General features: G+C 40.2%; 1 protein-coding gene across 2 annotated transcripts in view; it reads left to right on the top strand.

The window, feature by feature from the left end:
* Nucleotides 1-12,768, top strand: part of MYZAP (myocardial zonula adherens protein) — a 584,270-nt gene that overhangs the window by 265,994 nt on the left and 305,508 nt on the right. For both annotated transcript variants that reach the window (XM_069222400.1, XM_069222399.1), the window contains exon 12: nt 7,003-7,086. In XM_069222400.1, the coding sequence (XP_069078501.1) occupies nt 7,003-7,086 (84 nt within the window). The remainder of the gene's footprint in view (nt 1-7,002; nt 7,087-12,768) is intronic.

The raw sequence follows: 12,768 nt of genomic DNA, 5'->3' as shown, positions 1-12,768 counted from the left end.
ACAAAGAGGGTATCGGGATGATTCAAGATTTTACTCTGCAAAGCATAAAAGTTAAATGGGTAGCGTTAATCTAAATTACGGCAATCAAATCAGAATCGACTTTCCAACTTTCAACCGCAAAAGGAAATAGCTCAAATTGTGGGCCTCCTTTAGGATTCTGTAAGTACAGTGGTTCGGAAAACCAATATGCATGAGCTCAGTTCCATTCAATTAAGGTGGAAATTGGCAATTGAGATGCATGCATACCCACTAAATCCAAATAGTGCTCCTAGCAAAGAATCTGATATTCCATAAATGTTGCCAGTATTGTACCCACACAATTGAAATCATGCAGGCTCCCTTGGCCTTCCAGCAATCATGGAGGAATGTGGGGAGTCAAATTAATAATTGTGTTGAAGGATTTTTTTATAATGTTAATAAGAATGTTTGATACGTACAATAAGTTTTCCCCAAGCCCTCTGGCGTGGGAACAGCAACGTTGGAATATCCAATATGATTCCCATACGTCCCACTGGTATAGTGGGAAATACTAGGTAGACAGATGGCCTGAAAGTTGGCCTCTTTATTTGGAATGTCCCTTTGTTTAACACAATAATTATCTCAGACTTTCTGAAAAAATGTTACTGCTAAATATGATTGTTAACTTTTTGTTAATGTAGTATCCGAAGGACCAAGACAGTCTTTGGGCAGCCTAACAACCTGTCCAGAATTACTACAGTAAGAGATGGGATTATATTAGTTACAATGTAAATAGGTTTTAGAAGCCTAAAATGAGATTTTCAACACTTGTGGATCTTAATAGTCACTGATTTGTGTGAACAGTTACATCCTATCCAATGCGGTTAATTTTGATGATGAACTAATAAAATTAGACAGAGCTCTAGATAAGCTATGGGCTTCCCACCTTATAGCAATGTTACCTTTTCTAGGGAATTTTAGCCTTAGGTTGTCTTTGAATCTTATTGCGAGTGTTCATAATGAAATAATTACATCATTTAAAATACCAGAGACTGATGTACAGGCAATCCAATATTTATCTGAGCAATTAGTCTTGCTGTTAGTTCAACTTTCCTTAGTAAATTCAAATGGTTACTTTTGTGAAGATAGTTAACCCTTCCAGTGTTCAGGTATAGCAACCAGAAGTGCCCAGTAGATTTCTTTCTGTTGAAGACTTCAGCCTAATTAGATCATTTTGAGTGGTACATGTTGAGATCAGTGATCAGATGGAATTAGAAAGTTTACCTAATATGTTTAAACAATTTCAAGCTTCCTATTTTAATTTTGTTATTGAATTTATTTACTTAGAAAAATAATTAAGAATACACAAAATAATTTCAGTGAACCAAAAAATATTATTCTACACCCTGTTGTGACTTCATTGACTAGGTCTGGCTTTAATACAATATTGTGTGGTAATATGAAGAATTACAATTAAGTAGCATGGAAATGGATATGTATTTATGTGGAAGCAAACAGCTGTAGAATTATCTTGGTGTAGGTTAAAATGTCCAGTAGCAGTTTCACCATCAAGCAAGATCTAAACATCCATGTAGGTTAATGATTGCCTTCCTCTTATTTGTGCTGCTGCAACAGAAAGCACAATACATTTTCTAGTTATATAAGACACTTTAATAGCATTACAATGTCATATGTGTGCCGCTGAAAGTTCAAACTCGGGCAGCTGAATAAATAAACAAAATGATCACAGCTATGTGGAGGGCAAGCTCTTTTTTTTTTGGGAAGAACACAATATCTGCCTAAGCAAAACATTTACCATCCAGCAACATAATTGTCTGACAACAGATAGAAGAGCAATTCAGCTTTTGACCTGGTTGAGCGTGATTTGCTATAGCTTAAATATTAGGATCCCCCCAGGTAATTTATATATCATTCATCACTTACATGATTTGAATTGGGTTCACATAGATCTACATGGCAGTGGAACCCTGTCCCCAAACATCCCCATTGAAAACTGCTTGATGTAACGGTGCATATCAGCTCAATTTCTCTTTAGCTTGTTTCTGGTAGTCTTGCCTAATTCTATTTCAATAAGGCATACTTATTCACCCAAAATTTGGAAAAAACATATTTTGTGCTTAATTTATGCCAACAACCTGATACTTTTGGATTACACCCCTGTAGGCCTACAATGGAAATGTATTGTACTAAATACATACTGCTCTATCAGTATATTTTAAACATTTGTTTTTCAAATTTTAAAAAATAAAACCTTGATTTTTGCCCAGAGACCAAATAAGTTCCAATGGAACTTCAAAAAAAATCATTTAGAACAGGCATGAAACCCCACATATCTTGCCCTGTACTTTGCTAATAATCTTAGTTGGTATTCCTCATTTTAATTTTGTAAATTGTTTTGATTAAACATATGGAGGAAATGTGTACACCACACCTAAAAAGGCAATTCTAGGCAAGTTAAATTCCTCAAGCACTTTTTCTGGTGCTGAATTGTTTTCACTAGACCATAGGACTGATTGGGATTGTATTGAAAATACGTGTCTAAAGAAACAGTTTTCTTTCCCAAGCAGTTCAATGATACAGGCCTTGAGATTAGAGTTCAACTTTCCTCTTAATTAGTAAGGCTAATGATTGTTACCCTTTAGCAAATAAAGGTTCAGCGGATTTTTCTCATTGTATTAGTGCTGAAGGTAAATTTCCTTACTTAACAGAGATTCCTAAAAATACCCTAAGAAATCAAACACGGAGAATTAGAGCTAGGTGTTACCCAGCCTTGAAAACAAATGGTTTCAGAATGAACATTTTAGTGGATGGTGGTCATTATTTCTGTGGATTAAATGCTAAATATAATATTGTCGACTTCCTCTTGGGCTGTCACCATTGTATGAAAGATACCTCTAAAATATGGATGTAGGTCCAGACAGGAAGCTTTAATTATAATTTTTTCCATACATGTTTTTAAGGTTGGTGCCACAGGTTGGTGTTATGTTTATCTTGCTCAAAAGAAAATTTCTAACTAATAGCTTTAATTAATACTTACAAGTGTCTTGTATTAATGAGCAAATGATAAGATGGTATGCTTATGGTTTAGTAAAGTAATGTACCAGAGGTATTTTAATGTACTGGACAGGTCTGTATTGTAAAATGCTTTTATATTAATTATTGATGAATTGGTGGGAAACTGTTCTCCTTTTTTTGCTACCTCCTTTATTCCTTTGATATTGATGCAACTGTAGTGGATGATATGTAATGTCTTCTTACTTATGAGATTTATTGTATGATACTTGCATTTCTATGTGATTATTTCTCAGAAATGTAATAATGATAGAAAAATATATTTGTAAATAATTGGGGATAATAGTTGACAGGATGAAATACCAATCCCAAGTAATAGCCACACTTCTTATTAGGGTGTGAACCCTTTGAGTCACTAAATTAACCTGAGCTCAATCCATCGGAGCTATGGCACAGAACAGACAGGCTTAAGTTAGAGGTGTAAAGTATTTATACAGTCCCAATACAGTCACAACACAATAACAATTCCAAACCAATTTAGAATAATTAGGTACATTTTAATAAATAATATAACGCAAAAAAGACAAAACTCCCATAAGGGGAGCCAGAGATATGTGTTTCAAAGTTTATGGTTCAAAATAGCACCCAAAAGCATTACAACCTAACCTGGGGTCATCTGCTTGTGCTTGACTGGTATCTAGGTGCAAGTTGAGGCTAACCGTAATGGAGTGCAGTTTGGATACAGATACCAAGTTCCACCATGTCAGAATTTTTATCTTTGGTTTTAATCTCTGAAATGGAAGTCAAAAATCCTCAGTGGGGCAAGGCAGCAGGCTGTGGCCAAAGAGGGCTCCACTTTGTTGGATAGTCCCTGGACGCGGTCTCAGTGAAGCCATAGACCTTTAGCAGGGAGGCACTGAGCAAGATAAATTTGAATTTCATGCCCAGAGAATGTACCTTGCCAACAGAATACTTCTGAAACTCTCATTGGTAAAGATTTCTAATTTTGTGTTCTTTTTGAAGCTCAGATTCATTCTGTGGGGCAGGCTGCAGGTTGTATCCTAAGAGGGCTTCAGGAGGCCAGATACCTTCCCATGAGGTCCTGCTGAATTTGTTTTGCTGCTGCCGAAATGTTCTGAGTGCAGCAACCTAAATCTTTGGTTCAACGGCAAAGCACCTTTATCAGATCAGCTTAATAGGTTTGTTCTGGTCCTCTGGAGATCTTTGAGGTCCCAGATCTCAGGAAAGGTTAGTAGAAGTACACTTTAACACCAGTCAAAGGCCCAGGACCTTTGGGACAGTAAATAGGGGTCAAACCTCAACCCAGAAGAGGCCAGTAAAAGTCTCCAGGTTAAGTACAGTTGGATCTGATCCATTAGGATTTAGCAGGAAAGGCCTCTTGTAGCTTACAGTGTACCTGTAGCTGGAACTAGAGGTCAGCATTAAGACCATTGGAGTCCATTTATTTTTCCTGGGTACAAGAAGGAGAGCATGTCCAGTCTTTTAAGATCGTCACAGTTTTCCACAGGTTCAGAAACTGTTCTGAGGCCGGAACTTTGGGTGCCACATTTGCTTCTAGCATTAGTCTAGACAGGAGTCACCCCACCCCATTAGGCTGTGGGTGGGGTGACTCCTGGCCCTTTCCTCACCAGTTTGGTACTCCTTTTGCAGATCTCCCTTTATTTCCTGCTGCAAACAGTCCCATAGTGCCCCTCTCTGTCTAGATGCAATATGATTAAACCCTTCTCCACATGTACCAAGACTGTGTGCTCACCTCCTTTGTGGCCACACTAAAGCAGTTCTGGATGCAGCTCACTTCCCACTGGGATTGATGGTTGTCTGACCGAGGAAACAAAGGAGGACCCCGCCCAGGTTTCAGCTTATAATTGCCTTTTACAGAATAGGCCTCTTTGATTTTAAGCAAGTTCCTGGGCACAGGTCATCATGCCAGGGGAACAGAATACCATCCCACACCCAAGGCCTTTGTCTCAGTTTTGAGAGCAACTTCACGCCTCATCAAAGAGACTGTTCAGGTCCTGGGTGACAGTTGGAGCTCATGCAAATGGTTATCTAGAGGCTTTATGCAGGGAAAAGGTAACTTTCTTAAAGTTCCTTTGTCAACATATGTATCACAAATCCAACTTCACCAGTGAATTGGGTTTGTAGTAAATATTTCAAAAAGTCCAGGAATGAATTATGTAGCTGTTTCCTAGCTAAAGATAACATTATTAACTTTAATATTGTATCCCAGTGCTTTCCTATGAAATAGCCAAACCTAGTACAGTGAAAATACTTTTTAAGGTATTTTGACTATAAGGACATGCTTAATATTAAACATTTACAAGGCCTTATTTTAAATATCATGCACCCTACCTTATGTGCAGTAGGGCCTACTTAAGGGTAACTGACATATCTAAAAGGATGAAGTAAGTCTGTCAAAAGGGGTTAACTTGACAGGACAAATTTGACATTTTAAAACTGCATAGCAAGGCTACACATGGCAGGCCTGGAGCCATGTTTACACTGTCCCTGTAGTGGATTTCACAATGAGTGATGCAGTCCACTTGTGCCCTTTAACCTACAAGGCAGAAATCTTTGGTTACACCACTCAAAAGATGGTCACATCTAACAATACTGTTTTCAACTTTATCAAAACCTTCATGAATTCAATAGTCAGGACATCTACCAACCATGTTACATGTGAGTCAACTGTGTGCTCTGGTAAAGGAAATAAGAGGTTTCAGGTAGTTTACAGTGCTTCTGGTATCAACTCCATGTTTAACAACAGTTGCAAAATGCAGGATTGTTTATACTCTAACCATAAATAACTTCGTACTTCACCAAATAATGTGTAAATGCGTAACTTGTCTAGTTGCCCAGTCAGAGCAATATTTGTAATACACGTAGTTCTCTGCAGCTGTTAGAGGGTGTATTTATGTATTACATATCAACAAGGGTGACTATACGGCTGGCGAGAATTAGCATTATGAAGTCAATACATTAACCACACAAACAACCCTTATTAACCAAGTAGGAACACCTTTGTTGTAGCTGTCTTATTGTCTGCACATGTATCTCATATCTGGAAGGTAAAAAGAAATAGGACATTTTACAAATCCTGGCAACAGTACTTTTTGCAAGAATAAACTTCAGTTTGTATTAGCTACTGGGACACAAGGGGGAATCTTTGGAGTACGTGGAGCATATCAACAGGGTGTGGTGCATTAAAGTCTAGTGGTTGGTGTTGTGGAAGTGTCTCCAGGCATGGGTAGTGGTTTTCAAGGTTTAAAGATAGACGTGGAGAGTGGTCTGCAGGTCACCCCTTTTCTTTCTTGTCTAGTGAATGTTTCCAGTTCGAAAGATCCTCAATGGAGCATCACACATCAGACTGTAAATATGCTCAATGCATACATGCTTAGTTCTTGTCTCTCCGTTGTAACATAGACTGATTGGGGAAATATGGACTCAAGAGGCTAATTATCATCTAAAAATTTCCTTCTCCCAGTTATCTCCTGTCTGGCCGCTACCCATTTATCATGTCTAACTCATGGTTGACTTTGCCCCCTACATTAATATTTTTTCAATTAATGAAAAAAAAAACATATTCAACAATCGAAGCAATAGAAATGCCATCTATTGCAGAAAACTCACCCCCTTTCAGACTACTCCAATCAGGTTGCGCATGACATCGCTGAAAAAATAAATTCTTTAGAGAGAGTAGGAAAGGCGTTTACTCATAAGCCCTCTCCTTTTGTCATGTGTCATCTCTCTCATTGCGACGTTGGCTAGCCACGTGTGAATTTGAAAGCAGAACGGTTGCAGAGCCAACTTCTAACCAGACCAATATTTGTCAGGCCATTAAAACTGGATTTATAGAGCATGTTCTGTCCCTTTCAAAAGATTGTATTCACATATTATACATTTGATGTGTGTAAACCAAGGCAAATGTACTAATAAGTGTATATTCCCATCTATAATACATTGTATTTCTATTCATAATTTTAATTTCAGGTTGAGTTACTAAGAAAGAAGATACATCACAAAGATTTGCTCATCCAGCAGCTTTTAGAACGAATAGCTCTTCTTGAAGGAGAGGTAAGATATCTCACATAGGATACAGTTACTTAGAAACGGATATTATTGAAACATTATCTGGCATGCTAAATTGTAACAAAAAAAACATATTGCACCTAAAATTATTGTATTACATGTATTGTGTGTGCTTTTTGTTCTTGTGCAAGTTCACAGATGCAGGCTACTAGAAGAAGCTATTATTTATTGAAAATATAATAATTAATGTGGCTGTGATATCGTTTGTTTAAATTGATGATCCTATTCCAGAAGATTCATTGCTTCTGGATCAATCAACAGAATGGTGTTTGCAGGCTAATTGTTCTGCCAGACTGGCAAATGCTTGCTGAGAATGCTCATTGCAGTGACTTCTGGTCCCTCAATCTCTGCTTTCCTCGTGTTGCTGATCTGTGCCATTTACCATCAGTTCTGGCTAATAACAAGAAACTACAATGTATTTATGTATTTTGTACATATGTCTGTATAAATAGGTTCCCCACTGTCCATGTAGAGACAGCTCTCAATTTCTTCTTTGTCAACATGTTGTACATGTGTTTCTTCTCAGTATTGAATTTGGTAAACGTTTGATTAAAAGCTGTGTCTAGTTGGTTGATGCCACATAAGGAACCACTTAAGATGAATATTTCGAATTTTATCTTTCAGGCTAATGGCTAACTTGTTAAAAAGGATACAAGAACTTTGTGCACCATTACACATCTCTCACTCCAACCATCAATACTCATACTTAGCCCACTAGCGCCATATCTGCACGTTAGTAGAGGTTTGAAGAAGAACAGTCACTGTGAGCACTGCTGTTTCTCTCACAAGATCTTTCTCAGAAACTCAAAATGAAATGGTGCATTTTAAAACAAACTGGGGTAGTGATATTGCGTTTTCAAAAATACAGGCCATTAGTGGTAAACTGCGCATTTTGAAGCATGTATTGCCTGCGAGTTACACGCTATATGAATACAAGAACTGTGTAGGCAGAGTTTGGGTTGCGGGGGAGCAGAAGCTGTACCATCACCGAAAATAAATATTACCTATATGAGTTTAGGATACTGATCATGGGCATCAGTTCACTAAATTGCCTAGGGTAGCCAAAGTGATGTTATGCACCCTTTAATTTCAAAGATATTTCAGGGTTGGCCATGTACCCCTCCTTTAAATACATGTCAATATTCTATTTGCTGAGGGTGAAGAACAACGAGACACAAACACTGGCAAAACCAACAGGTCTCAACTATGCAAGGGCTGTTGGCTTTGCCAAACTGTTTGCTGTTTGCTATTCAGCATGGCTAAAAGATAGTGGCATAGAGATGATTTCCATGGAGAGGAGTGTCGCCAGGTGTGGAGTGAGTGTTTTACAATGGAGTGGTGTAGAGTGAAGGGGCGTGGAATGAATGTCAGAGTAGAGTGCTGTAGAGTCGATTGGCGTAGTGTCTCAGAGTGTCGTGGCGTAGAGTGTCGTGGCGTAGAGTGTCGTGGCGTAGAGTGTCGTGGCGTAGAGTGTCATGGCGTAGAGTGTCGTGGCGTAGAGTGTCGTGGCGTAGAGTGAAGTGGCGTAGAGTGTCGTAGAGTGAAGTGAAGTGGCGTAGACTGTCGTGAAGTGGCGTAGACTGTCGTGAAGTGGCGTAGACTGTCGTGAAGTGGCGTAGACTGTCGTAGAGTGAAGTGGCGTAGACTGTCGTAGAGTGAAGTGGCGTAGACTGTCGTAGAGTGAAGTGAAGTGGCGTAGACTGTCGTAGAGTGAAGTGAAGTGGCGTAGTGTGTCGTAGAGTGAAGTGAAGTGGCGTAGACTGTCGTAGAGTGAAGTGAAGTGGCGTAGTGTGTCGTAGAGTGAAGTGGCGTAGTGTGTCGTAGAGTGAAGTGGACTAAAATGGCATGGAGTGGTGTGGAGAGAGTTGCATACAGTGGAGTTGAGTGGTCCCAGTACTTGTACTCTTCCACTTGTGCCACTGTAGCATGTGCCTAGGGACTACTTTTTTCTTAGGCTAAGAGCATTTGACCAGAGCGCTGGATGTTTTCTGTGGTTCGAGTCTGTTTCTGTAAACAGGGATGTGAATCATGTACTTCTCTGATTACATATGCTGTGCCTTCAAAGACCGAGGTCAAATGTTAGAGGCTGTTTTATGAGAGTGCCTATTTCTACTGCCGAGCAAAGACAATTGTGACCAGAAGTATGTTTACATTGATTTCCTTACGTGCTGCAGATGCGTAGGGAAAATCGCTACTGTTACAATATTTAAAGTGTATTGCCCCAATTTAAGATTGGCGGCTGCATGTCATGCGCAATGTCCTCATTAAGGTCATGACAAGGCCGCCTCTTTTCCTTTGCTGTTGCTTGGTTACCTATGTGACAGCTGTGGAAAGCAGCCACCCTAGCCCCCAACCGCCCAATACCTCTGTGAATGGGCGGGAACTGAGCTGCATGTGTCATTCACCCCTCCTCCTGCTTTCTGTGCGTGGGTGCCGGGTTCCATCGCAAAGGTGGCAGCTGGTTCTTTAAGTGTCAGGGTGTCCTAGGAGCAGCCTGGGCCTAAGGCCAGGTAGTCTGTTCACCCTCCAAAGGCCAGCAGGAAGGTGAGTATCACGTTCACCTGGGGGACTTGTAGCTTAATCCGTCTCATGCAAACTGGATTAAGAACCATAACAGCTTCTGTGTAGTCACAGCCGAGAGCCACTCGGCCTAGCTTGTGTCATAGCTCATGTTCTGCTGCCAGCCCTCAGCATGCCGTCTGTTTTCTTTCCCACCAAACTGGGAGGGCTAGTGCGTGCAGGCAGACCCTGCACCCGTCAGCACTGGGCAACCTTTATCCCAAGTTTCCAGTTCCGCCTTTATTTCCTCACACAAACTGGCCATGGCCAATGTCCCTCCTTTTCCAGTTCCGCCCATGGGTGTCTCTGCTTCCTCCTGGGGGCAAGATATGGGGTGGAGTTCGAATAGGAGCTTCTTCTCTTGAATATAACTCCTGCCTTTGATGTGCTGGATAAGTGCTTTCATGTACATCGCTTGAACTGCCTAAAAAAACATCTTCTGGAGAATATGAAGTTTTCTGTAAATAAGGTGTGCACGCATTATCTGCTCAATCACAAACATAAATACGGAATCGGCAGTTGAAGTGTGAGGCACTAGCAGATAGGCAGTGCAAGTGAAAATGAGGCAAATCTTTTATATGATGCAGGGGTTACACATCTCAATTTTAAATAGTCAAATTAAAATATAACGAATGGATTATTCAAATCAAGTCTGATTGTAGTGTGAGTTGCAGTGTGCCATGCAGGGAATAATAACCCCCTTTAGTGATATAGTGAAATTCCAAAGATTTTCGAACATGAAATATTGCATGTCAAACTATCAGCAGTTGTCCATGGTCATCCTATTTCAAACGGCAGAAGGGATTCAGTCAGTAAGTGGTCGAACTGCATATAGAAAAGTATGGGATTATGGTCTCTGTAATAATGTAGAATTTTGCACCTGTCATTTGTATTGAGTATTCTGGAATGAAATAATTGCTACAAAATTAGGAAACACGTGGTTTAACATGTCAGCTTGCTGCGCATCAGTTTCTGAGATGGGCTCTCCTGAGGTTAACTGCTGATTTGTGGTCACTGGCCCAAAGAGTTTTCAGTTCTGGCCTTAAATGATATATGTGCATTCCTGGGGACGTATTCTTGTTTTGGTTCCATTGAACCAATTGACCTAGCGCACCTCAGAATAATGATTGTTAAAAAGAAACCCATGGACTAAAAACGCTGCTTCCCAGTGAGTTGGTTTCTTCAGTGACAAGCATGTGTAAGTAAAAACAGCGTTATTAGGCATAAACCTGTTTGACAGGCACCATTGTCAGGGTCCTTTGCCAACAGTCTAGAAAACAACCCTCCCCTATTCTATAATAGCAGTTTCACTCCAGGACACATAATGAACTCAACATTATCACTAGGACACTAACCAGCACTACACCATACCTTCCTCCCCAAATAAAGTCTAATATTCAAGACACTGATTTTAATCTTTCAACTATTTTGGTAGCCTAATCCTTTAGCGAGTCTATTCAGCTCCCCATTGTTGTCTTCACTGCTTTCTCACACTCGTATTTCAAAATATGATGTACCATAATATCTCACATAAAGATTGTTTCCTAAATATTGTTTCTAAACCTTTTCTCCTATTGGGTGCAGGTGAGTGTTTCAACACTCTTGGTATGTTTGGGTGACCCTTGTGTATTTCTCTCGTTACTCCTCCGTGGCTGTCTTGTGTCTTTTTTGGGGGGAATTGTGTTGGCCAGCCAGCAACTTCGATGGTGATGTAGTGAAAGTGCTATTCTACTGGAACTGGCATGGCAGATTTCAATTGGATTGCTAAATGGCAACCTTTTCATTTTTGGCTACAGATAGAGGAAGAAGGTAAATGAAAGTGCGTTAGTTATATGCGCGGCCACTGGAATTATGTGGCAGGAAAAGACCCATTTATGAGGCAGTGTTGACCATTTTATGTGGCAAAAAAGTCCAGTTATGAATTTACAACGTCAATAGCTCTAACTGAAGCAAATGCGAGACCTATTACATTTCAAATGCTTGTTACCATGGCTTTTCGGGTGCTGATAGTCAACATGAGTAAAAGAAATTGGCAACGATAGTAGTTCTCGGATTGAGACCTATTGACTTTATTAGTACTTGTTCCACTTTGCTCCGAATTGTTTTTCTGGTCCACTAAAATGTTTATGGCACGCGCTGTGCCAAGCTGCGGGTCATAAAAAAACGATTTTAGGGCCAAAGGAGGCCAGGACAGCACTGCCGCAGTGTAGTGATATCTGATGTACTTTGCGGTCAAAGTGCAGGCACTTCCCAGGGACAGTACGAATACAGAACATAAACATTAAAATGTCTCTCTGTAGCAGTGATGTGAATCTATAAAAACATAGTATACGAAATGCACTCTAAAATGTTATTAAAGCATAGCTACTGCTTGTAATTTCAAAACCGTAATTACTACACCCTAAGATGTCATTCCTTCTCTCTCTCGAATGAAAGTGTATAGTAAAATGAATCTCTTGACATTAGCATATCCTTATGGATTTTCATATAATCACGCATAAAATACTTAATCAAAAGCTTCAATTCCAATGTTTAATTTAGCCATTCAACAATTCTGATAGTATTCACATTATTCTAAGGAAAATGTTTGTTGTTGGTGACAATAGCCTCAGTATCTGAAATGAGGTGGGGTAGATTGGGGAGGGGGTGGGCTGGAGTGGTGTCTTGGATTACAGTGGGGTGGGTTGGATTGGGGTGGCGTGGATTAGACTGGATGGGATTGGACTGGGGTGGATTGCACTGAGGTGAAGTGGAATGAATTGAAGCGGGTGAATTTGACTGGAATGGGGCGGACTTGAGAAGTGGATCAGAATGGGGATGGGTGATTGAGTGAGGTCGATTGGATTGAGTGAGGTCGATTGGATTGAGTGAGGTCGATTGGATTGAGTGAGGTCGATTGGATTGAGTGCGGTGGATTGGATGAGAGTGGTGGATTGGATTAGGGTGGATTGGGTGGGGTTAATTGGGCTTGGGTGGATTGGATTGGGTGGGGTGGATTGGGTGGATGGTAGAGTGAATTCAACTGGATTGGAGTGGGGTGGGTTACAGTGGTCAGGGGTGGATTGGATTGCTCAGGGGTGGATTGATTGGATAGGGGAGAACTGGATT

The sequence above is a fragment of the Pleurodeles waltl genome, chromosome 3_1, assembly GCF_031143425.1.
Source record: "Pleurodeles waltl isolate 20211129_DDA chromosome 3_1, aPleWal1.hap1.20221129, whole genome shotgun sequence".
NCBI lineage: Eukaryota > Metazoa > Chordata > Amphibia > Caudata > Salamandridae > Pleurodeles > Pleurodeles waltl.
The sequence above is the reverse complement of the archived record's forward strand: the minus strand, read 5'-3'. Positions and strand labels throughout refer to the sequence as shown.